This window comes from Ursus maritimus, unplaced genomic scaffold, assembly GCF_017311325.1.
Source record: "Ursus maritimus isolate PB19 unplaced genomic scaffold, ASM1731132v1 scaffold_25, whole genome shotgun sequence".
Lineage (NCBI taxonomy): Eukaryota > Metazoa > Chordata > Mammalia > Carnivora > Ursidae > Ursus > Ursus maritimus.
Window position 1 is genome coordinate 44781679 of NW_024425008.1, and position 26167 is coordinate 44807845.

The following is a 26167-nucleotide window of genomic DNA, read 5'->3' on the forward strand; positions in this document are numbered from 1 at the left end:
CGTTCTCCTTTAATACTTCCTATATATTTCCAGACTAGCGCTTATTACTTCCCAGTATGGTCTGTGAGTAGAGACCATTCTTTCCTATTCTTGTAGTTTCTGGATCTAGCATACAATATGCCCTCAAAAAATAAGGGAATGGAAAACTTCAAAGCATGCTTCTCAAACTTGGGGGTGACACTATATTTAATATGTCTAATGCCCGACTCTTGATTCAAAAAGACCTGGATTTTTGTTTTTTAATGATATGGAAAGACTGGAAAGATGGACCCAAACTAGCCAAATTAAATTTAACATAAAGAGGTATAAAGCTCCAAACTTCGGTACACATTAGGTTTTTGTTTCCAAGGTGAGAGAGAACTGAATCAATAGTACAATGTGACTGGAAATAAAACACAGAAACCCGGGGTGCCTGGGTGGCGCAGCAGTTAAGCGTCTGCCTTCGGCTCAGGGTGTGATCCCGGCGTTCTGGGATCGAGCCCCACATTGGGCTCCTCTGCTATGAGCCTGCTTCTTCCTCTCCCACTCCCCCTGCTTGTGCTCCCTCTCTCGCTGGCTGTCTCTATCTCTGTCGAATAAATAAATAAAATCTTAAAAAAAAAAACACAGAAACCCACTGTTACAAACTAATAAAGCACAGCAGCTGGAGCAAGAGAATTGAGCCCTGTCATACTATGAACTCTTCAGACATATCTTGGGTGTTGTAGAATTTATGGGGCACATTAACAAAATAGGAAAATTCCAAAGTGGGTAAATGGGCTCATAAGTGGCCTGAAAACTACAAAAATGAGGAACAGTCAGAAGAATAGGAATGCCTGCCTTGGGAAAAAGGAGCAGGGAGAGCAGGGGAGACTATGGAGTGTTAGCTCAAGGGATGCAGATCCCAGTTCAACCTAGCTTTGATTATTAGTGCTTGTACATCTTCCTCACTTTACAAATGAGGAAACTGAGGCCCAGAGGTTAATGGAGTTTCCTGAGGTCAGTCAGCTAACAGAACTAGGACTTGACTCTGGTCCATTATACCAAGCTGCTGGAAGAGTTCAGCTTCTTTCTTTCTTTCTTTTTAAAGACTTATTCATTTATTTTTATTTTAGAAGTGGGGCAGAGGGAGAGGGAGTCTTAAGCAGACTCCATGCTAAGCATGGACTCTAAGCAGGATCTCACAACCCTGAGATCAGGACCTGAGGTAAAGCCAAGAGTTGAATGCTTAACCGACTGCACCACACAGGCACCCCAAGTTGGGCTTCTTTAAAATGATTATCCTGCTAGCATGTTCCTCTTTTTTAAACCCCTAGTTGTATTACCAAATGCATTTTCAGTACCTTGTAGATCCCAGCAAGTCACGAGCCCTCTGCTCATCAATGGAAACATTTCGGGAGAAAACTCTCATCACAGATGGACAGGAAAGTCTTGTATTAATTAGGTTAGACTTTAGATTTGAAAACCTCTTAGGTTACTTCGTATACTAAGATTTCAAAATTCTATGATAAAATATAATTATTTGAATTAATGCATAACTACTTTGTAATTAGGCAGTGTAGTTTTGGCTCTGGAGTCAGACTGAGTTTGAATTCCTGCTCTGCCACTTGCCGGCTGAGAGCCCTTTGGCACATTATTTAACCTCTCTTGTCCTTGGTATCCTCATTTGTAAAATGAAGATAATAATACTTAACACATAAAGTTACTGTGAGGGCAAAGAGCTCGCAAATAGAACTCAACAAACATGAGTCTAACTGTATGTATGGGAGTGGAAGAGATTGTCAAAGGAAAGGGTATATGGTAAGAAGAGGTGTAAGGGCAGAACCACGGAGAACACCAACATTTAGCTGGTGTGCTGGGCTGAATAGTATCCCCCCAAAAATCTTGTCAACTGGAAACCTTATTTGGAATTCAGGTCTTTTCAGATATAACCAAATTAAATTGGGCTAGGGCTAAGGCTCTAATCCAATGACTGGTATTCCTATAAGAGGGAAATTTGGACACAGAGAAGGAAAATGATATGAAAACACAGGGAAGAGACCATTACATGAAGACACAGAAATGCAGGGAAGGAGGTCAGATGGCCACAAAGACGGAGATTGCGTGATATATCTATGAACCAAGAAACACCAAGGCTGTAAGCAACCACCAGAAGCTAATAAGAGGCAAGGAAGGATCCTCTCCAAGAGCTTTCAGAGAGAGCATGACCTGCCAACACCTTAATCCAGGACTTCCAGCTCTCAGAATTGTGAGAAAAAATGTCTCCTGTTTTAAGTCACCCAGTTTATAGTACTCTATTATGGCATCCCTAGGAAACTAAGACAGTGAGCAGTCATGGAAAACACAGGATGGGTGATAATGCTTCCTATTTCAAAATTGTTTCATAATCTCAACTGATCCTTACAAATACCTTGTGAAGTAGCAGTGACGTTTACGGAAAAGAAAATGGATAAGCAGAAGTATTAGAAACTTCACAGAAGGTGGCAGAAGAAACAGAATTGGAACTCGAGTGAAGGGTCCTATTCACTCTAACCCTGTTAAGCAAAAATGCTTCATCCTTTTCCACTCTTTTTGAAGCTTCATTCCTTATCACAATTCTAACTTCATCCTCTTCTGGCGATTTGCTTTCAGGAAGATCACTGATCAGTAAATTCTACAGTGAATTACATTGTCTAACCTCTTGCATTGTACAGCCTTAACTCTTATTGTGGAAAGACTTTATCCACGCAAGTAAGGAAGACATACTGGGGATAAACAGGTCATTCCTCTTCCTATAGTTTTAGAGACAAGGCAGCAACCTAGCCCATTAACTCCCGTTTCCATGGGCAACTTCAGCAGAAGAAAAGTAGAGCAGTGAAATAATAAACTTGTAAACAGTCCATGTTATATAATTCCCATTGTGTGCCCACACTGGCACAAAAAGATTTACTAACTTTTCTCGGATTACACAGGTCCTAAGTTTTACAGTAAACAGAAACCCCTAGTTCAATGTTCCTTCCTTAAAACACCCTGTCTGTTCCTCCATAGATAGAAAGATTCATAGATACCACTTTCACTGCTTTGTTTTGGATTAAAATTAAAATTTTCAGCGGAATGAAACAAAAAAAAAGTTACTTAAATTCTCCGAGATTCAGTTCGCACAGGTAAGAAAATAACACTTATTATCCGTATTTCCTGTGAAGCATTAACGACAAGCAAAACACCTGGCACAACAAATTTCGCCCCAAAACTACACATACCAGTTTTGAGGCTTTTTTCTGTGCTCACTGGCCTCCGCCTGAAGACCAGAGACTAATCAGTAGACGCGCAGTGAAAGTCTCCGCCCCCGGCGCTACATAAGGGCGTGGCCAGTGGGAAGGACCCGGTTGGCTCCGCCCCACTCGGGGCGCCCGGAGTGCCTGATCGCTTCTGCCCTTTATTCCCCGCACCCCGATCCGCGGCCGCCCGTGTCTCTTCTTCCTTCGTACTGGAGACTGGGACGCCTGCAAGGATTTGGATCCGACGTGGAGTGAGGCACAGCCAGGGACAGCCCGGGCCCGGCGCGCCGCAGCCACTCGAGGCCCCCGCCGTCGCCACGCCCGCGCGCCGTCGCCCCGGCCCCGCCCCTCCGAGAGCAGAAACTTGTGGGGCCTGCGTCCGAGGTCTCCTTACGGTGGTCTTTACTACCATGCCGCTGTATGAAGGCCTAGGGAGCGGCGGGGAGAAAACGGCAGTTGTGATAGACCTGGGAGAGGCTTTTACCAAGTGAGTGGCGACGGCGCTGAGTGCGGTCGTTTTGAGGGGAGGGCGGGTGGTCGAGGCCCGGCCGGGCTCCTCTTCCCAGGCTCGCGGGGCAGGTTGCCACATCTCCACTTTTTCCTCCAGCACCTCCGCAAATTATGGCCCTTGTTATTTCTTTTCAACGTGAGCGATACGAATCCCGAGGATCCGATTCTGACTCCTGGAGAGCCGCCGCCCCGGGTTGTCACCCCAGATCGAACGGACCTTTTGGTTTGATCCATGCAGGGGATGACAGCGGTGGCTTAGACCTTTATCCTGGATTTGTTTGTTTAGGAAGGTAGCAACCGAACTGTAACGTAAACATTTATTGAGTGGAGGTCTGTTGGTACTGGAAATTAAAATGTAAGACAGGGCTATTGCTCCCCAAGAGTAGGAAGCCCAATTAGACGGAACACATAAAACAAAGAGGTGAAGCCCTGTATGTAAGACTCGAGATCCTTTGTTGCCCCCGACCCCAAACTCTTAGCTTAGGAAATTTGACATGGTTTAAAAGGCAATTTGTAAACACCAGACTAGAGGTTTTCAATCTTTTGGATGGCATAGATCCCTCTGACGACCGGAAGAAAGCCGCAGATACACAAACCTTAAAATATTTGCACACGGTTTCAGAGGTTGGTGGACGATCACAGTGGTCCTTGGACGTAGGTCTTGCGAGCCCTTGTACTGGGCTCAAGAGGAAAGTAACAGCCAGAATTGCCTCTCATATAGATATTTGAAATAGAAACATCTGAAAATCTTTATATATCTGAACATTGCCTAGTAAATAGTAGGTATTTAATACTTATTTATTGAAAAAGTTGTGAAAACCGCCTATGTAAGTATTGGACCTCAGGTGCTCCAGAATTGGATTATATGTAGTTCTTGGTTCATGACATTCTCTTACTGTTTTATGCAAGATCCTCCTTTATTTATGTTTTCTTATTTTAATTGTTTATTTTATTATTTTTTTTAAAGATTTTATTTATTTATTTGACAGAGATAGAGACAGCCAGTGAGAGAGGGAACACAAGCAGGGGGAGTGGGAGAGGAAGAAGCAGGCTCATAGCGGAGGAGCCTGATGTGGGGCTTGATCCCAGAACGCCGGGACCACGCCCTGAGCCGAAGGCAGATGCTTAACCGCTGTGCCACCCAGGCGCCCCTAAATGTTTATTTTAATAGCATAATAAATACCTTGATGCTGACATCCAAGATAATTACTCTAGCTATGAGGAAATTAGAAGCAGAAAGTTACTATACAGGAAGATGATTATTGACAAATGAAGAAGAGGGTGATAAGATGAATTTATGAAGTAAAAGAAAGGAATTGAAGTCAACCAGTGGGTTGCATCCTGGGGAATCTGAGGAGCATTGGTGCAGGTAAACATGGAGATGTGACTAGTAGAAGATGGAAAGCTATTTGGGAAAAGGAGAGCAGTACTGGAAACTAAGCAGGACAAGAAGAGATCATGTTAAGGCTAAACTTAACATGGTGATCATTTTTAGCAGCATTTTTAGAAAAGTTTTGTTTTACTAACATGAAACATACATGCAAATACCTAAATACTCAGGAGAATCATTTTTTTAAAGGATGAAATATTATGTAGTTTTTAAAATAACTATGAAGACTGTAATAATATGGACAGAAGCTTATTGTATGAAGTTCATGACATATGAACGGTGTGATTACGTCAGATATGCGTAGTGTAAAAAAAAACAGACCGAAAGGAAGCACATAAATACGGAAATTGATATTTCATGGAATTATGAGTAACTCATGAATTACATATATGAAGTCGTATAACGTAGTCAGATAATCCAGGGTTATAGAGATGTGTTGCTTAAAATTCAGGTATAATTTAAAACTGAGGAATGCCTGGGTGGCTCAGTCAGGTAAGCGTCTGCCTCCGATTCAGGTGCTGATTCCATGGTGTTGGGATCGAGTCCCACATTGGGCTCCTTGCTCAACAGGGAGCCTGCTTCTCCCTCTGCCTGCCACTCCTCTTGTGCGCACTCTGTTTCTCTCTCTGATGACTAAATAAATAAAATCTTTTTTAAAAAACTGAAAAAAGTACATGCTGAGCTGAAATAATATACTGGTTTATTTTGATATCACTGATTGAAACAATTTTTTTGCCTGTAATACACAATTATGAATATAAATGGCATTAATTTTTTCTTAGTTTCTTTGTCCCTTTGAATACATCAGAGATGTTTCCATGTGTTTTTGTGACCACTACTTTGAAACAAATGCAGAAAAACTTGTTTCTGTGACAAATAAATAGAAAGAATGTTATAATAAGTTGAATGTTTCAATTTTCTATTTATTTGCAGGTGTGGATTTGCTGGAGAAACTGGTCCAAGATGCATAATTCCTAGTGTGATTAAAAAAGCTGGTCTGCCTAAGGTATTTACTTTTTTAACAATTTAGCACTAGTGCTGTACTATAAAATATTTTTTAATGTGACTTCAAGTAAGATTGATTAGAACAGTGCTAAATATGTAACTTATGACTGTATACCAAGAGAAATTTTTAAATCTTTATTTCATTTTAAGTTTCCTGCCAAAGCTAATGTGACAGATCGGGAATTATAGAACAATAGGAAGAATAATTTTGCATTCCATAGAATTCACATGTTAAAATCAAATACAGATGCTTCTGTAGTGTTTGCATATACTGTTTAGTGCTGATTTTTACCACACGTTTATGAGCATGTGCTTTGTGCCTGGTACTGTGTCAGTTGAAGGTGGATATGTCATAAGCAAACTGGAAACAGTTCTTGCACCTTAGAGTATGTAGTCTAATGGGAAGGTAGACATTTTACAGGTAATTAAGTGGAGCGATCTTATAAAAGGGAAGTGTCATTGCTTTGGGAGTGACTTATGGGGACAGGACCCAGTCTGAAGGGTTTGAGGAAGGATTTAATACTTTTTAATCAGTGATTTTGATCAGTCCTGCCAAAATGGTAAGTCCAGATGGAAGAAAAATGCAAATGAGCATAGCTCTCTACTGGTGGACACATACTTTTATCCCCACAAACCAAAAGGTTCTGTCATCTTAGGCCAGTTCTTAAAGATTCCTAATTGAAGTGATTAATTTATATTTAATGTTTGCATTTATTCTCAATAAAAATTACTTTTGGTTTATTACCAGAAAATGCATTAGTACAGTAAATAAGCATATTTTAATTTGAGATTATTTCGTTATATATTAATAAATAATTTTAATTTTTTATAGCCTATCAAAGTTGTTCAATATAATATCAATACAGAGGAATTGTATTCCTACCTAAAGGAATTCATCCACATACTGTATTTCAGGTAAGATGCAGTTGTGTTTGTTCTTTTCCCCCAGCTTTTGTAATTAGATTTTCCTAATGCCAGTCATAGTAATGTTTGGTTGTGTTACATCTGATGCAAAAAAAGTTGCCTTCCACTGCATTTTCACTTGCTTATTTTCAGCCTTTTCCAAAATGTATTTGAAGACTAAATAACTGGCAAGCATAAGGAAGTGCTGAACAAATTAAATGTTCATTAATAAAGGGTGTTGGGTAATTAAATTATTATATATCCATATAGTAGAACACTTTACGGCCATTAAAAAAGCGTTCTGTATCATGTAGTAATACAAAAGGTGTCTTAGATATATTGATAATTGAAAAAAGCAAGTTGCAGAGCATCAAATACTTCTGTTAAAATACATTCATACACACGGACAATAATGACAATATACAAACTGCTATAAGTGGTAGTTTCTGGGTAGTAGAAGTGCAAGGTGTTTTTGTGCTTTCCAAGTTATACACTTCTGTTATATTTGGAGTTTAATGAGCATATATTACTTTTATAACTTAAAGAAAAACTCTTTTTAATGGCTCGAGTGTGTATGCATACTAGGGTGTAGCTTTTGCTTCTTGAGGTAAATGAATTAATAGATATAAAGATCCTGACACAGTAAATGGCACATAATAGGAGTTCAGGAATGGTACTTTTCCTGGGTAATAAAATGAAAATGTCTTTTTGTCATAAAACATCTTGAGCTAATGTAGTATAATTTCTCTCTTCTTAACAAAATTGTATTATGTGCCAAAATAAATACCAACTTTTATTTACTTTCATAAATAAAAACTATTACTTTCCAGGCATCTGTTGGTGAATCCTAGAGACCGCCGAGTTGTGGTTATCGAGTCGGTGCTATGTCCTTCCCACTTCAGAGAGACACTCACTCGGGTTCTTTTCAAATATTTTGAGGTACCTGTTTTTTATGTTGTTGTTTTTTATAGGTACTGAAACTTAAACTAGAAAGTCCTCATTTGGGCGCCTGGGTGGCTCAGTTGGTTAAGTGTCTGCCTTCGGCTCAGGTCATGATCCCCAGGGTCCTGGGATCGAGTCCTGAGTCGGACTCCCCGCTCAGTGGAGGGTCTGCTTCTCCCTCTGCCTCTGCCCCTCTCCCCTGCTTGTTCTCTTTTGCTCTCGCTCTCCATCTGTCAACTAAATAAATAAAATATTTTTTAAAAATAAAAGGTCCTCATTTAATTTCCTTCATTATGTATATTACACAGTGCATTTGAGAAACCAGATGAGAGTAAACTCAAGACATTTTAAATTAACCATTCATTTTCTTTTTTTTGTCTGATTATTTCATGTATAATCAGCATTTCATCCAATACTTAGATAACTGGAGATTTCTTATTAATATTTCTGTTATTTATTTATTTTTAACATAGGTTTTTATGTTTGAGGACTTTTTTAGAATTACAATGTATATTCTTTGCTATGGAGTATGATGTGTTTTTTTCCCAGGTCTTTCTAGTTTCCATTGTTTAGTTATACTTACTGTTCTAAATTCTTTAGTTCCTTCATTTTAGGCTTTATTTTTTTTTATTTTCTTTTATTTTTTTTAAGATTTTATTTATTTATTTGAAAGAGAGAGTGTGAGCGAGCATGAGCAGGGGGAGGGGCAGAGGGACAAAGAGACTGCCCACAGAGCTGGGAGCCCAGTGCAGGGCTTGATCCCAGGACCCTGAGATCATAACCTGAGCCGAAGTCAGACATTTAACCGACTGAACCACCCAGGTGCCCCCTTCATGCCTTTTACAATGTCTTTACTTAGAACTATCCCCTTCCCTGCCCTCTGACACAACCTTTAGGTAAGGGAAATATGGCCATTATATTTTGGCATTTGATTATGAGGACTTTCATATTTTGATTGAATATTTATCTGATATTTGAGCTATCAACAGGTCTGGCAAATTCTTGCTAGAAAATGTCACACAGAGGTTAGGATTTTTATAGCTCTTCAATTTAATTTTAACTACATTATGTTTTAAAAATAGAGTTCATATTACAAACTTTGCAAATTAAGACAATTAAGAATCTCTTTCTTAATTTTCATTTTGATGGCAAAGACATCTCTTTATTTTTTTTTAATTTAGCATCTTCCTTTGAATTTATGTTTCTGTACCTCTTTTTTCATCCCTTTCATTTTTCCCTCCAAAAGAGAGAACAGGGGCGCCTGGGTGGCTCAGGTTAAAATATCTCCAGCTCAGGTCATGATCCTAGGGTCCTGGGATCGAGCCCAGCATCAGGCTCTCTGCTTGGCAAGGAGTCTGCTTCTCTGTCTCCCTCTGCCTGCCGCTCTGCCTGTTTGTGCATTCTCTCTCTCTCTCTCTCTCTCTTTCAAATAAATAAATAAAATATTTTTAAAAAAGAGAACAAAATTAATAAAAATGTTTCATAATTGTCGTTTTGGAATAAAACAACTTTGAGATTTTAAAGAGTGTTTTTATTTATTATGGTATATTTCCATGATAGTATAAATTCAGATAAATCAACAAACTAGTTCTTAGCACCATAAAATGGTTGAAAAGATATCATAAATGTTACTGTGAATTTTTTCGAGTATATTTGAAATATAAGGGAAACACCTTCAACTACTAATACTCCTGGTTTTGTTGTTGTTATTGTTATTTTGGCTTTGTTGTTTTCTAGGTTCCATCTGTCCTGCTTGCTCCAAGTCATTTAATGGCTCTTCTGACGCTTGGGATAAACTCTGCCATGGTCCTGGATTGCGGATATAGGGAGAGCCTGGCGTTACCTGTATCTTTTTTTTGTCAAGCAGCTAATTTTTCAGTTTTTACTCTACTTTAACATAATTAAGCTTATTATAAGTGGTTTTCATGGAATGAAACTATTTGTATAGATAGTTATAGTGTATAAATATGAATACCCATGTGGAAAAAATTCACAGAATTATGAGACTTAAATTTTGTAGAATTACCATTATGACTTGATCCCAGTACATACTCCAGGGGTCAGACCTCATGAATATTATGTCCAGCTTTTAAGAGGAACATTAGCTAATTAGGATCTGTCATAGTAGTTGACTAGTCAAGTTCTAAGAAAAGATCATACAAAGAGTAATTGGCGAAACTGAAATGAGAAAGTTAAATCAAGAAAAATTAAAACATGAAATCTGCCTTCAAATAGCTGAAGGGCTTCCTGTGGAAAAGTGAGTATATTTTTTTCTTTTTGTCTCTTTTCCAGAGGCTGTCGTGGAGGCAGTAAGGCATAGGGTTTATGATTTTTTTTTGGAATCAAATACACACCTAAGTGGTAAATCTTGGCTATGCTTCTTACTAGTTGTGTGATGTTAGTCAAGTACTCTTTTGGGCCTCAGTTCTCTCATCTGTGAAATGGGAATTGCAGTAATTCCACCTCATGGAGGGGGTATTGTGTGACTTGAGTGAGACAATGTATGTAGAGTATTTGGCATATGACCTGGCATGTAATAACTTCCTCAACAGTGCTCTAGTTTTTGTTTTTTTTTTAAAGATTTTATTTATTTATTTGACAGAGATAGAGACAGCCAGCGAGAGAGGGAACACAAGCAGGGGGAGTGGGAGAGGAAGAAGCAGGCTCATAGCGGAGGAGCCTGATGTGGGGCTCGATCCCAGAACGCCGGGATCACACCCTGAGCCGAAGGCAGGTGCTTAACCGCTGTGCCACCCAGGCGCCCCAAGTGCTCTAGTTTTTGTATCATTCACCACTGGGAAGAACTTCCTAGTAATTCAAGCTGTCCCAAAATGGAATTAGAGACTATACACTGGTGCGTTCCTTGTCATTAGAAGCATGTAAGAGTTTAGTTAAAGGCTCTTAGAAATGTTAACAGTGGACATTGCTCCATTGAAAAGGACATTGAAGTACATAAATGCATGACTCTTGGGCAGTTTTGAGATCTTCATATGTATTTATTAGAAGAAATACTTGGGGGAGTGAAGAATCGTTAGCTCCTAAAGAACTAAATTAGGTAATAGTTTTTTAAATATAAAGTATTTTGTGTTTAAATCTCCTAACAGCCAGGGCGCCTGGGTGGTGCAGTCAGCTGAGCATCCAGCTCTTGGTTTCAGCTCAGGTTGTGATCTCAGCGTTGTGAGATTGAGCCCCACCTTGAGCTCTCTGCTCAGAGTCCACTTAAGACTCTCTCTCCCTCTGCCCCTCCCCACTTCAAATAAATAAATAAATCTTAAAAAAACAAAAATCTCCTAACAATCCTGCAACATAAGTATTATTTTCCTTGTTATATAAATGAGAAGATTGAAAGTTGGGATAGATGGTGACCCAAGGTCACATAAGCATATAGCCAAGATGTATAACCCATGTTTATTTTCAAAGCCAATGTTCTTGCCAATATATTCTTTTCTTTTTTTATAAATTTTGTACTTACAGACATCAGCAAGAACAATATGGAAAGTAAGGTAGCAAATCCACAGTATAATATATATATATATATATATAATATATCTCACCTCTGTCTAATAGGAATACAACATGAGACATATATGTAATTTAAAATTTTTCTAAGAGCTACATTTTTAAAAGTGCAAGTGAAAGATGAAGTTACTATATTTTATTTAACCCAATATATCCAAAATATTTTTATCTCAACATAGAAATGCTATAAAAATTACAATAAGATATTTTATAGGGTTTTTTGTATGTGTGTATTAAGTCTTCTAAATTTGGTATCAAATTTGTTCTTATAGCACATCTCAAATTCAGACTGGCCACGTTTTAAGTGCTCAGTAGCCACATGTAGCCAGTAGCTACTTTATTAGACACCCTAGTTCTAACTAACGAATTCTGTGTGCGTTTGTTTGTGTGTGTTTAACCTTTTTCTTTAAAGAAGAATATGAAAAGAGACTCTGATTTTTCTGTAACTCTTTTAAAAATATGAAGAATTTGTTATCAAAGCTGACTTAATACTGCAGAAGGTGAGGAAAGTATGAAGGAAGCCACAGTTTATCTCCTAAAATAGTTACATCCTTGACTACCCTATAGATATATGAAGGAATCCCAGTACTAAACTGTTGGGGAGCACTCCCCCTAGGAGGAAAAGCTCTTCACAAGTAAGTGTCTTGGGATGTAGCACATTTACTCCACCTGTGCCATAAAACATGTTAATTTTTTGACAGCGATCAATAGAGGGTAATATGGACATTTAATGTATTCAGTCCATTCTCTATTAGCCTTGAATGTATTAGTCTTTTAAGGATAAAACCACTTTTGTTTAAAGCATTTTAACCTCTTATGTAGTAAAAGTATTAAATCAGTAAAGGATATCAAGTGCAATATTTTAACGCCAGTAACTTGTTTTTTTTCCTTTTTTTTTTTTTTTTTTTAATTTCAGGGAGTTGGAAACTCAACTACTAGAGCAATGTACTGTTGACACAGGTGCTGCTAAAGAACAGAGCCTTCCCTCTGTGATGGGTAAAACTATTTTATACTATTTAAGAGTGGTTTATATTCCCTTGTCATTCTTCAACGCATTTGTTTTTTACTCCATTGTATAGTTACTCTCTTTTCCCTCACATCACTGATGTCATTGCTCCAATTATAAGGTCATTATTGACCTCTTAACTACCAAATCCAGTAACTTAATTTTGGCCATCCTTTCTAGAACATTTGGCATTGCAGATTATCATATACTTTTGATATTATCTCTTCCCTTGGCTTTCAGGACTCTCTTCCTTTTATGATGTTCTATTATATGATGTTCCTTGGTTTCCTCTGCTCTTGTTTTTTCTACTGCATCTGTTTTTAATTTTTTCTTCCCACTGGCTTTTTAAAAGTGATCTCGTTTATTTTTATAACTTCAGCTACGTCAACATGCAGTTGATTCTCAAATGTATCATTGGGCCTGACCCTTCTAATCTTAGTATTCATATTTCCACCTGATTATTAAGTGTAAACTAGGCATGTTTAGGTACCTCACACTTAAGACCTTCAAAAAGTGAATACATAATCTCTTCCTCCAAATTCATTTCAACAAACCATTCTCAGATAACGATGATAACTTCCTTATCTCCCATTTTAGAAAACTGGAGTTAAAAATCCTTTCAGCTCTCCCCCAGAATTCCCTTTTAAATTTCATCTCTTTTTCTCTATCATCTATACTACTGAACATCTGAAAACAAAGACATTGTGAAGTAGACCTTCATTATTTCTTGCTTGGATTATTATAGGAGACTCTGGACCAATTCAGTCTATTTCATACTGTTGCCAGAAATAACTTAAACAATACAAGTCTGATTACACCACTATTTGGCTTAAGGAATTTTGCTGGCTCCACAGCTTAAAATCCAAATTATTTGTTTGATATACATGTTTCTTCCCAGTCTGACTTTTTTTCTCCCCTCTCTGTTAAGTCCTAGGGAGTATTTATTATAGCACATATGACACATCCTCATTTACCTGTTCACTCACCTGTTTCCCTTCCTAGACTTTTGAGGATCCCAGTCTTGATTTTCAGTCAGTAGCAATTGGTTTACTACCTGGGCACTGAATAAATGTTGGAAAGAGAAAGGCAGGTTTTTAGGACATTTAACCTTGTATATATTGTTTTCCTATTTTTCTTTTGGTAGTTAAGATAGTAGCATTCTCTAGTCTATAGATTAGATTATAATTTCTCTTTTCCAGATAAACTTTGTTACTCTTCTAGTATGTCATGAAGACAGTTAATTTATAGAAAGTATCCAATTAATGGGTTTGTATAGCATCCCAAGATATTTTTAATAAAGGTTTTCTTTAAAACTGATTATAACATTTCCTTAAAATTCTGAACTATACATTCTTGGACACCCTTTTTTCAGTCAACCAGCGTGGACTCTGATTGCATCTTTCCCTCACATAATCCCCCAAATCTGAGTCTGTGATAGCATCGTAGTCCTACTAATTAAGGAGTTAAGCCATATCATCGTTTGCTGAACGCCATGCTTAGGAGCATCAGAAATGCAAATACATTTAAAGTATCTCTTGTCAAGGTCTTTAGCAAGGATTACATGCATATTTTATGTCTACTTGGGAATCCTTAAATAAACTTTGAATTAACTTTTTTCATTTAGTATTTGGAACCTAGTTCAAAAAGAATAAATATACTAAAGTAACTTATAAAAGTTAACCTAAGTACATTGAATTGAAAAGTGTACAGTTTTAAAATAAATTATATATAAAAATATTATGCTCCTTATTCTCCTAAATTAACTGAAATTTAGATACGATTTTTCAGAGCCAGAGACTATCCTCATTTCTGTCCCTTATTTGAGAAGTTTAAATAGTTGTTATTATTCAGTAAGATTAAGGAACCACTTCCCCAAGCAGCATCTACCCCCAGCTAAAATAAACCCTTTATTTTCAAGCCTGCTTTACATGTTTCCTGAAGAAAACTGTTTTTCATATTACCAAATTTCTTTGTTACGTGTTGGAATTCGTCTGAATATTCCTAAAGAGTATATAGCAGTTGCAAAATGCTATAGTCTTTAGCCCTTATTCTTAAATTATAGGTTTCTGTAATCTAGTTACATTTCTCTCATCCCTTTATAGCCGAAATAAAAATTTTTTGGAAACCTCTATCCTTTTGTGAGGCGAATTTCAACACATAAGGATAGAAGTCTTCAAACTTTTTGATCGCACACTAGCCATATCAGTAAAAAACCTTGGAGCATATACCTTCAATACGTATGTATGTTTATTTATAAATTATATGTGTACTATTATTACTATATTTTGAAGCAGGAATTTGGAAAGGATGAGATGATAATGATAAAAAATAATTCTAAAGTTATACTTACAAATGCTGAAAGTTTTTTGCTCCTCAAAAAAGCGATGTGATTAAGTATTATTTATTATTTTTTTAAAGGTTATGGCTTAACATTTTGAAGGTGTGACTTTTAATTTATATTAGTGGCTGTCATAGCTTAAAGATACAGTTAACAAGATATGTAAGTTGAGATGGAAGAAGGACATGAGTACCCTTATGAAATCATGATTCCATTTTCAGCTATAAAGTTCTGTCTTCCTTGATGTAAATAACTTATGCTTATAAATCAGAATATTTTTATGTATTTAATAATGAGTTTAAAAGAGTTTAGAAGGTTTTAAAATTAGGTTAGAAAATGTTTCTTAGTCTGACTTGGATAAGTAGATTTTTAGCAACAGAATCACATAGAAATGGTAATATATCCAAATATCCACCTTCTAAAGGCTCCCTATATTGTATAGATTTCTTTGTTTTTTGTTTTTTGTTTTTTGTTTTTTTTTTAAAGATTTTATTTATTTATTTGACAGAGATAGAGACAGCCAGCGAGAGAGGGAACACAAGCAGGGGGAGTGGGAGAGGAAGAAGCAGGCTCATAGCAGAGGAGCCTGATGTGGGGCTCGATCCCGTAACGCCGGGATCACGCCCTGAGCCGAAGGCAGGCGCTTAACCGCTGTGCCACCCAGGCGCCCCTGTATAGATTTCTTTGAATAGATACATTCTCCTTTTTTTTTTCTCCAAATTTTTATTTAAATTCTAGTTAATTAACGTGTAGTATAATATTGGTTTCAGGAGTAGAATTTACTGATTCATCAGTAGGATTTAGTCATTCATCACTTATATACAACACCCAGGGCTCATCACAAGTGCCATTCTTAATACCCATCACCCATTTAACCCATCCCCCCTGCCCTGCTCCCCTCCATCAACCCTCAGTTGTTCTCTATCTTTAAGCATCTCTTATGGTTTGCTTCCTCTTTCTTTTTTTCTTTTTTTTTCCTTCCCATATGTTCATCTATTTTGTTTCCTTAACTTCACATATGAGTGAAATCATATGGTTTTTGTCTTTCTCTGACTTATTTCACTTCACAAAATAACACTCTAGCTCCATCCACATCATTGCAAATGGCAAGATTTCATTCGTTTTAATGGCTGAGTAAGATTCCACTGTGTGCGTATGTGTATGGACTGACTTTGATGAAGTTTCTTCCCTAGAAAGAAAGTTAATTTTTCTGTTTGGCTTTTAAAAAGTTATAGTACTTACATTTTTAAAAGTTTGCTGAAATGGAAAGTGGTAATGTGAGTGCAATTTAACAGCCTGTTTCTGCTTATTATTAAACTTCTGTAGTTCCAAATAAAATTTCTGTTTCAGGTTCAATTCCAGAAGGTGTCTTAGAGGACATTAAAGGTAAACTAAATTCCCTTTTTTGTCCCTTTTACTGTAACTATTAGTTTAGAGGGCATGTGTTTCTAAATGCTTACAGAGGTACAAAATTCGTTAAATACATAATATAATATCCTAAAAATATTTAATATACAGGATAGGCTGTGGAATAATGTAAATAAAATTTTGATTTTTCTCTAGATTTATGGAAGCTTTTGGCATTATTTATGATGTCTTACTGAAGAAGATTCTCAATTGTAGAGTATACAGGATTACTAGGGAATTAACAGTTTGCACAGTATGAATTAACAGATAAATTGCTTAAGAAAAACACTGGTTTTATGTTGTATAGAGGTTTGTTTGTTTTTTTACTCTAGTTTCTAAATACATACTTGTAAGGTCATTTTACTAACTTTGGAAGTTCTAATTTGGGGCCAAAGTATATTGGATTCACTTTAATAAAATACATTATCTCTTCTCTATTAGAGTGTATTTTTATGATAAGTTTTAAATTGAGTTTTCTGGGATTTTTTTGTTGTTAAGATTTATTTATTTATTTGAGAGAGAGCATGCATGAGCACAAGCAGGGGGAGGGGCAGAGGGAGAGGGAGAAGCAGACTCCCTGCTGACTAGGGAGCCTGAGGCAGGGCTCAATCCCAAGACCTGAGCTAAAGGCAGACACTTAACTGACTGAGCCACCCAGGCGCCCCAGTTTTCTGGCATTTTGATTCACTGAAAGGAAAAACCTTAAAATCTAATTTAATATTTTTCAGTACTGAGAATGTCGATGTAAAATTAATAAAAGACAATCAAATAATAATGGATTTTAGAATTAAATGAGACCTGGAGATAATCTGGTACAATTGGAGCCCTGAAATAGTGATTTGTTCCGAGTCTCACTTTAGGTAGGGTTGGAGCTAGGGCTGAAAAATGAATCTTGTTCTTCATTTTATTGTTTACTTATGTGGTATAATTACCTAAAATTTCTTCAGTTACTGTAAAACCTGAGTCATTTGTACATGCTTATTGCAGTAGCTTTTTCTGCCAAGTATATAAGATCTTAAGGGCTAGGTATTTGTCTTAAATAACAAAGATAGCTATGAGAACTTGAATAAAATAAAAAATATGTAAGTAGCTTGAGCACCTGGCTTACTATCTAGCATGTTAGCATATGGGAGATTTTTAATATATTTTGAATCAGTAAATGAGAAGAATTTTATATAAAATGTTAACTATCATGTTTTACAAGTAATTGAGTCATTAGATTTCTTGCATTCAACATCAGTTTTGTTTCTACTTAAAAATGTTTTATTCCTGGGATGCCTGGGTGGCTCAGTCGTTAAGCGTCTGCCTTTGGCTCAGGTCATGATCCCAGGGGATGGAGTCCCACATTGGGAGCCTGCTTCTCCTCCCCGCAGCTCATGCTCTCTCACGTGCTCTTTCTCTCTCTGTCAAATAAATAAAATCTTAAAAAAAAAAAAAGAAAAGAACCTTTGAAAGAATAAATGTTCGAAGTACAAAAAAAAAAACCCAAAAAAGGTGATCTAGTAGAAGGAAAATGGTAGTGTTTGGCTATGCCAAGAGGGAGAAAATAGTCATGTCGAAAAACACTAAACTAAGGAGTATTACTGCAGCTAAGAGCCAAATTGAGCTTTGTGTTCTGACCAAGATTTTTAAAAAGAATCAGATAGATACATAAGATTAGATACAAAGACAGAAATCAATCTGGTTCAAAGAATCATGCTACAATTTCATGATGCAAAAATTTACTTTTATTATGGTATTCTTTATACAGGGAATATAAAAAAATATAATCGTTTCCTCAAAGGTGTTTTTTTTATGTGATCTTGTGAAAGATGAACACCTAATATGTCTTATGATTCCTCAGTGAATGAAAAGGTTTTTTTATTTGTGAATAAATTGTCATAACCAAAGTAAAGGCAGGGATAGTTTATAAAATCCGAAAGAATGGATAACTAGCATGTACACTTGAATAGAATTGCTTTAACTGGACATAGATTGATTCAATCACAAACCATAACAAAGTCTCCTTTTCTTTTTCCTAAGTGCGCACTTGCTTTGTAAGTGATCTGAAACGTGGATTAAAAATCCAAGCAGCAAAATTTAATATTGATGGGAATACCGAGGTAGGTTAAAAATAAATATATATTCTTTTTCCAGAGGTTATAAGCTATATATTTATGCTTATGATATTTATATTTCAGCGTCCCTCACCACCCCCAAATGTTGACTACCCATTAGATGGAGAGAAGATTTTACATGTTCTTGGATCAATCAGGTAGACCTTAATTGTTATGAGCAAAATAGTGCACTAAAATGAATTTGTTGCCTTTAAAAATATATAAGCCTTTAACATTGCTATTTAACAATTACGTGTTTTTCAGTAGGCCTCCTCATTCGTGATTAATTATATTATTCAACTTTTTAATTTAAAAAAATTTAAGTAATTCAGAATTAAGTAGTAGAACCATGGGAGAGAATAAAATACAATGCTTTATTATTTATTTTTTTTAAGATTTTATTTATTTAGAGAGCGTACATGCATGTGCTGGGAGGAGGGAAGGAGGGAAAGAGAAAGAATCTCAGGCAGACTCCATGCTGAGTGCAGAGCCTGATGCAGGGCTGATCTCAGGAAAGTCATGACCTGAGCCAAAATCTAAGAGTTAGATGCTCAACTGACTGAGCCACCCAGGTGCCCCTAACTTTAAAACAGGGTTCAGCAAACCTTTTTTGTAAAGAGCCAAGTGGTAAATAGCTTAGGCTTTGTGAGCCATGTGATCTGTGTTTCAGCTACTTACCTCTACAGTTGGAGTGCAAAATCAGCCATAGACAGTATGTAAATGAATGAGCATGGCTATGTTCCAATAAAACTTTATTTACAAAAATAGATGGGTTGGATTTGGCTTGCAGGCCACAGTTTGCTGGCTCCTGCTTTAAAATGTTTTCATATTAGAAAGAATGCATTCTTCCAAATATGCTAAATCTTTTTTTTTTTTTAAGATTTTATTTATTTGAGAGAGAGAGTGAGCAAGAGAGACAGAAGGTGCAGGGGGAAGGGCAGAAGCAGACTCCCTGCTGAGCAGGGAGCCACAGTGGGTCTTGATCCCAGGACCCTGAGATCATAACCTGAGCCAAAGGCAGACACTTAACAGACTGAGCCACCCAAGTGCCCCCAATATGCTAAATCTTAAGGACCAGTTAGTAATTCACTTTTTCATTATTCATTATATTATTCTATCCAATGATGCAGTATAAGTTGTTAGGACTTACATAATTATATTGGTAACAATAGCATTTATGTTTACACAAGCTTTATAGTATTTGTATTTATGAAAGTTTCATTTGTAAAATGATCAGAAGATGCACAGAAAAGAGTATATAAACATTGAATAGCCTTTTGGACTCTGAGATTACAAACATAGGGATTGAGATATTAAAAGGATGAACATAAATACGCAGATGTTAAAGATGGTAGGGTAGGAGAACCAAAAAAAAGTGAGAATACTTTTTCACAGTAACTTTAATCATTTTACCTCTTTTTTAAGTTGTATTCATTAAATTACTATTTTAAATTTTCTCCACGTTGTTGAGTGGAGCCCAAAATAAGAGGAGAAAATAGATGTTGAAGGAAATTAGTATGGAGCCTTTTGGTTGCATGATAGTAGGAAAATAGATTGGGAATAAAAAAGACACCATGTCTCACATTTCAAACCCAATTAATTTATGATTGCTTGCTAACATGTTTTTCCTAGTGAAAATCTAGTTCCATTGAGACCTAATAGACATAGTTCAGACCAGTAGTTTGTTGGTAAATCAGAAGGGTCATTTAAAGTAAAAGATCATTTTAAAAAGCCATATACTAAACATTTCATATTAAAAGATATGAATATGTAGTTATTTGCCAAACTTTTTTCTAGGACCTTTTTTTTTTGAGGGTAAGTCTGCTTCTGGAGTTTGGAGTTAAGTGGAATTAAGTGTAAACTGGTAAATTCATGGTTTATTATTTCCAAGTGTGGCTTTTTTTTTTCCTAAGTGCAGTGAGAACGTAACTTATTTGTGAATCAGTCTTGACACAGAATTCTTATTGACACTCTCTTCTAGACTTTCACAGTTGTACGACCCATATTAGAAGGATTTTAGGGGCACTGGGTGGCTCAGTTGGTTGAGCATCTAACTCTTGATTTTGGCTCAGGTCATGATCTCGGGGTCCTGGGATCAAGCCCTCCATTGGGCTCCGTGCTCACTGTGGCATCTGCTTGAAATTCTGTCTCCCTGTCCCTCTACCCCTCCCTGCATGCTCTCTCTCTCTCTAATGAATAAATAAAATCCTTTAAAAAAAGATTTTAAAGATTACTGTCTTTTCAAAGCATTAAGCATAGTTCACATAGAAAAACAACTTATTTTCTACCCCAGTATCTTTTGGTTAGGTAATAATTGTAAAATTATGTAATTTCAATATCAAATCTATTGACAAAAGATTTGGAAAAAGAAAACTGATGCTCTGTAAGCATTCCTCTCAACTGGTAGAAGTGGAAGTATGCAGGCATAGCAGCAAGTGGCCGACTGAGTGTTGAGCATACTGCAGGCCTCAGTGTACTTTACTGATGAAATGGAGAGTTAGCAAGTAGGTTAAGTCTCATAAAGAGAATTGTATGTTTTGAAAAAGATTCAAGAAAGCTTCAAAATTCTATGTATAGTATGATCTAAATTTTATTTGTAAGAAATAGTGTTTATATATGCACATAGTTTTGTATTGCATCACTTAGGATTCAGTTTGGTCACCAGTTACACAAACCTGACAGTAGTGGCTTCACCAAGATAGAAGTTTGTCTCTCTTGGGGCATCTGGGTGGCTCAGTCAGTTTAGTATCTGCCTTCGGCTCAGGTCATGATCCCTCAGGTCAAGCCCCGCATCGGGCTCCCCACTCAGCAGGGTGTCCGCTTACCCCTCTCCCTCTTCCCCTCCCCCTGTTCGTGCTCTCTCTCTCTCAAATAAATTAATAAATAATCTTTAAACAAAGAAGTTTGTCTCTCATTTAAAAAAAAGTTCACAGGTAGATAGGGTTGGTATGACAACTCCCATTGGGATGTAAACATCCTTCCATCTCTCATCCTTTGGGGGGTAGCCCTGTCCTTAGGGACCAGGTGGTTGCTGGAGTTACAAGTACTATATCTGTGTTTAAGCGAGGAGCCCTAGGAAGGGAAAGAAAAAAGTGCTTCCTCTCCTTTTCTTAAAATTAATTAATTAATTTTGAGAGAGAGAGAGAGATTGAGTTCATGTAGTGGGGAGGGGCAGAAGGAGAGGGAGAGAGAGTCTCGAGCAGGCTCTGTGCTGAGTGCAGAGCCCCACTTGGCGCTTGATCCCAGGACCCTGAGGTCACAACCTGAGCTGAAACCAAGATTTGGCCACTTAACCAGCTGTGCTACCCAGGTGCCCCTGCCTCCTCTCCTTTTTAAGGAGACATTCTAGAGGTCCCACATACCACTTCTGCCTCCATCTCGTTGTCTCTTACTTAGCTACACATCTAGGTACAAGGGAGGCAGGTAAATACAGTGTTTCAACTGGGAAGGGGCATTGTATCCAGTTTAAAAATGGAGTTCTATCTTTTGGTTTTTTTCCGAATAATTACAGATTCACAGGAAATTGCAAACATAGGGAGGCTCCGTGTACTCTTCACCCAGTTTCTTCCAGTGGTTGCATCTTACTTAACTGTAGTACAATAGTAAAACCAGTAAATTGGCATCAGTGTAATGTGTATGTATAGTTCCGTGTAATTTTATCACACATAGATTTTTGTAATCACCACCACAATCAAGATATAGAACTATTCCATCACCACAAAGATCCTCCTGTGCTACCCCAAAATAGGGTTCTTTTAGTTTGAAAATGAACAGGAAAATGGAAAAGGGATATTTTATTAGGCAACTAACCATCTTTGCCATATGTTATTTTTAAAAACAAAGAAATGCTTTGGGAGAGGATTGTTTTTTAAATCTTTAGTATCACTATGGATCTGCTTCTTGAATCTTTTATAAAACTTCACTGCTTTTCTGTTATTAGGCTTAAGGAAGCATAACTGGACAAAATGTTAATCTACATAATAATAGTTGTAGCTGATACTTAGGGAGTGCCTCCTTTGTACCAGGCAGTGTTCTGTTGACTCATCGAATCCTCACCTTCAACACCTGTGAGGCAGGTGCTATTATTCTCCTCGTTCACAAATGCAGACACCTTGTGTTGTAATAATTATTCTGTGTTAACATAGTACTGTTACTTAAAAAAATAGAACTAATGGTGTATTTTGTATCATACTATATGATGCCAACAAAGCACTCTCTGTTTTTAATCTCATTAGAGATTCAGTTGTGGAGATTCTTTTTGAACAAGATAATGAAGAGAAATCAGTTGCCACTTTAATACTGGATTCCCTTATACAGGTATTTTGATTTCATAAAAAGTTTCAATTTATGACTACAGCCCTTTAGAGAAAAAAAAATCTTTAAGGATTTATTTATTTATTTAAGAGAGAGCGCGCGCGCGCATGGGGAAGGGCAGAAGGAAAGGGAGAGAGTCTTAAGCAGCCTCCACTCTGACTGGGGAGCCTGATGCCAGGCCCAGTCTCACAACTCTGATATCACAACCTGAGTTAAAACCAAGAGTTGGATGCTTAACTGATGTGCCATCTAGGTGCCCTGAGAAAAAAAATTTTTTCAGTAATTTCCACACCCTACGTGGGGCAAAGTCACAACCCCATAATCAAGAGTCGCATGCTCTACTGATTGAGCCAGTCAGGCAACCTGAGAAAATTTTTAAATGTTATTTTCTGTATTTATATTTTATTTTTTTAAAAGATTTTATTTATTTGGCACAGAGAGAAAGAGAGAGAGAGAAAGAAAGCGCAAGCACGGGGAGCGGCAGGCAGAGGGAGAGGGAGAAGCAGGCTCCCTGCTGAATAGGGAGCCCAATATGGGGCTCGAACCCAGGACCCTGGGGTCATGACTTGAGCCAAAGGCAGACACTTAACCAGCGGAGCCACCCAGGTGCCCCTGTATTTGTATTTTAGCCACTGGTCACAATTTTTAGCTTTTATGTTAATTTTACAATAATTGAGTTTTACTTTGGCACTGAGATAGGGTACCTACAACATTTTAGATTCAGGGATAATAAGTGCTATCATGTATTATTTCTGTAGCAACAATATCTGATTTTTATTTTGTACCTAGTACAGCTTGTAGTTTCTTTAAATGCAGGTTTGTGTAGTATTGAAAATTCCACAGGGTATATGATAGTATATCTCTTTTGTTTAATGACTGTGGAATCACAGAACTCCCTGTGAAATGCCATCGCTTTGGAAGATATTGTCTACCTCTGGCAGCTCTACTCAGACTTATATGAAAAACATAGCATCAATGAAAGACTTTAACATTCTAATGTTTAGAACTGATGTAGAAGCATAACTTTTCTAAGAATGTTACCTTCCCACTTGACAACCTGCTCTGGACATAATAATGTGAGGTTATCACCTTAGAGAAATTAAGTTGCTACATTCTTTCCTTACTAAAAAAGAAATAAAGTTATTTTATTTCTTCTCGGTTTCTTTGCTCAACTGAGTCATTCTACCCTGAAAATGAGAATACTCACATATAACTACCATACACCCTGTGGAATTTTGAATTCTATACTGTTAGATTTTAAAATCTTTAGAGTTCTATATGAAGTATATGGCAGTATTATCATGATTATATTTGCCACATGAAAAACTCCCTTGTTTAAAGAAACCTTGCTGTACCTTTTTTTTGTAATAGTAATGATCACCTATTTAATTTGTAATACATAATCTGTATATTTTCTTGAGTCCAATCAAGCGTTATTTATACAGTTAAGAATAAATTCTTTTTTTCTTTCTCTTGAATAACAGTGCCCAATAGACACCAGAAAGCAGCTAGCAGAGAATTTGGTAGTCATAGGTGGCACATCTATGTTGCCAGGATTTCCGCACAGACTGCTTGCAGAAATAAGGTGTTTGGTAGAAAGACCAAAATACAAAAAGACACTTGGCACCAAGACATTCCGAATTCATACTCCACCTGCAAAGGCTAATTGTGTGGCCTGGTTGGGAGGTAAGAATTTAGTTTTTAAAATATAATGATTATATAGTAATTAGTTCCTGAATGGTATTATTGGTGGATATATTAGAATAGATGATTCACAGTCTTAAAAATTGCTCATTTAACAAACTAATAGAACTATTAAATAATTTTCTTTGAACACTGACTTTTCCTTAAACTATTGTCAGAATTATGTCCCTATTTATCTTGGCATTTGCTCTTTAATTTTTTAAGTAAAATTCATCCAATTAAAGTCATTTCTCATAATAGTGATTGATAGCTGTGCATTTATTCCATTGATACTACCGTTGCTCATAACATTTGTTTTAATTCCTTCTAAAGCGAATTTGTGAGCCGTATGTGAGAATTGATCTCTTTATTTTATAATTATACTTTACTTTGTGACTGAGTTCATTGCATGATAGTTCATAGGAAATGATAGTTTCATTGAAATAAGGAAATAGCCTATATACATAAAGAGACTTACATATATAGAGAGAGACTATATATAGAGAGAGAGAGAGAAACTACTTTGAAGGGAAAAACAGTCATGGATGTGTATATTTATATATGTTCTGATACATGTTTTATAATGCATTTGCAGCTAATAGGTACTTTGATCATTAGAAAAAGTATTGAGATTTTAAGTGAATATTATATTTCTTGTAGAATTTGGTCAAAATGTAATTTTGATCTAGGACAAATGGATTTAGTTACCAAATTATTTTTTAAAGACTTGCCTTGTGAGTCTTTATAAAGTCTTCAGCATAGACTTGGGTGGCATTATAATGATGCTTATTGGGTTTTACAGTGCTGTTTTATTTATTGACATACAATCTTAGAGTTGTGGCAAAGAAAACTGAAGATACTATTTACTGTATTTACGCAGAATTGAAAATAGTTTCCACCCCTCTCTACCTCACCTGTTTTTAGACACAGTAATGCTTGTTAGCATTTTCACTATAATCTGCTATCGGCCATTTAAGTTACTTTCAACGTAGGAGTTGTGGTTTACCCTGTTATTCAAAATATAGGATATAAAAGAACTGCAGTTACTTTGAAGAATGTGAATATGCATTGCTGAATTTCATGTGTTCTCTTGTCATACAATGAAGTGGTTGCATATGTACAGAAAATTTTCTGGTAAAAGTTTTCATCTTAACTATAAAAATATTTTTTACCACACAGGAGCTATTTTTGGGGCACTGCAGGACATACTTGGGAGCCGTTCAGTCTCAAAGGAGTATTATAATCAGACTGGCCGTATACCCGATTGGTGTTCTCTTAATAACCCACCTTTGGAAATGATGTTTGATGTCGGCAAAGCTCAGCCACCGCTGATGAAGAGAGCATTTTCCACTGAGAAATAAAAATTTGATTGAAATTCAACTTTGCTTTGTATCAAGTATCTAGTCAATTACAAGCAAATTGTACAAAGTATATAGGATGCTCTTAGAGATGACTTTATGGAAGTGAAAGCATTTCTGTAGTTACTCTTTGCATTAATATTTAATTCTTTTGACTGTTGTTTCTCTTGTGTAATAGTAAAATAGTAGCTGATGCTTATGGAATTTGTTGTATTTATATCAATAAAATATAGTAAAGAAGTTTAATTTTGGAAGTTTGTTACATAGTTTAGTTTCCAAAAAGAATAATAACATTGTCCCTCCACGATTCACATAATCTGCCCTGAGCATTGGAAAATCCATCAGTTTCATTATTTTCAGCAGTTATTTCATTTAAAGAATAAATAATGTTACCATTAACCAGGTATTTCAAATATTAACATGGGTCTCTTTCTTCAAATCCTTTTGTTCTGCTATTTAT

The 26167-nt window shown here is 36.5% G+C and overlaps 1 protein-coding gene across 1 annotated transcript; it reads left to right on the forward strand.

Annotated features, from left to right (window-relative positions):
• The first annotated feature begins 3563 nt into the window (after positions 1 to 3563).
• On the forward strand, positions 3564 to 25953 carry ACTR10 (actin related protein 10). Its single transcript, XM_040641883.1, has 13 exons — positions 3564 to 3723; positions 6070 to 6142; positions 6974 to 7056; positions 7875 to 7983; positions 9724 to 9831; positions 12073 to 12140; positions 12422 to 12501; positions 16200 to 16235; positions 18279 to 18358; positions 18437 to 18510; positions 22588 to 22669; positions 24151 to 24352; positions 25529 to 25953. Exons 1-13 carry the CDS (start codon positions 3647 to 3649, stop codon positions 25708 to 25710), a joined length of 1254 nt encoding a protein of 417 aa, XP_040497817.1. The 5' UTR covers positions 3564 to 3646; the 3' UTR covers positions 25711 to 25953.
• Positions 25954 to 26167: the final 214 nt, after the last annotated feature.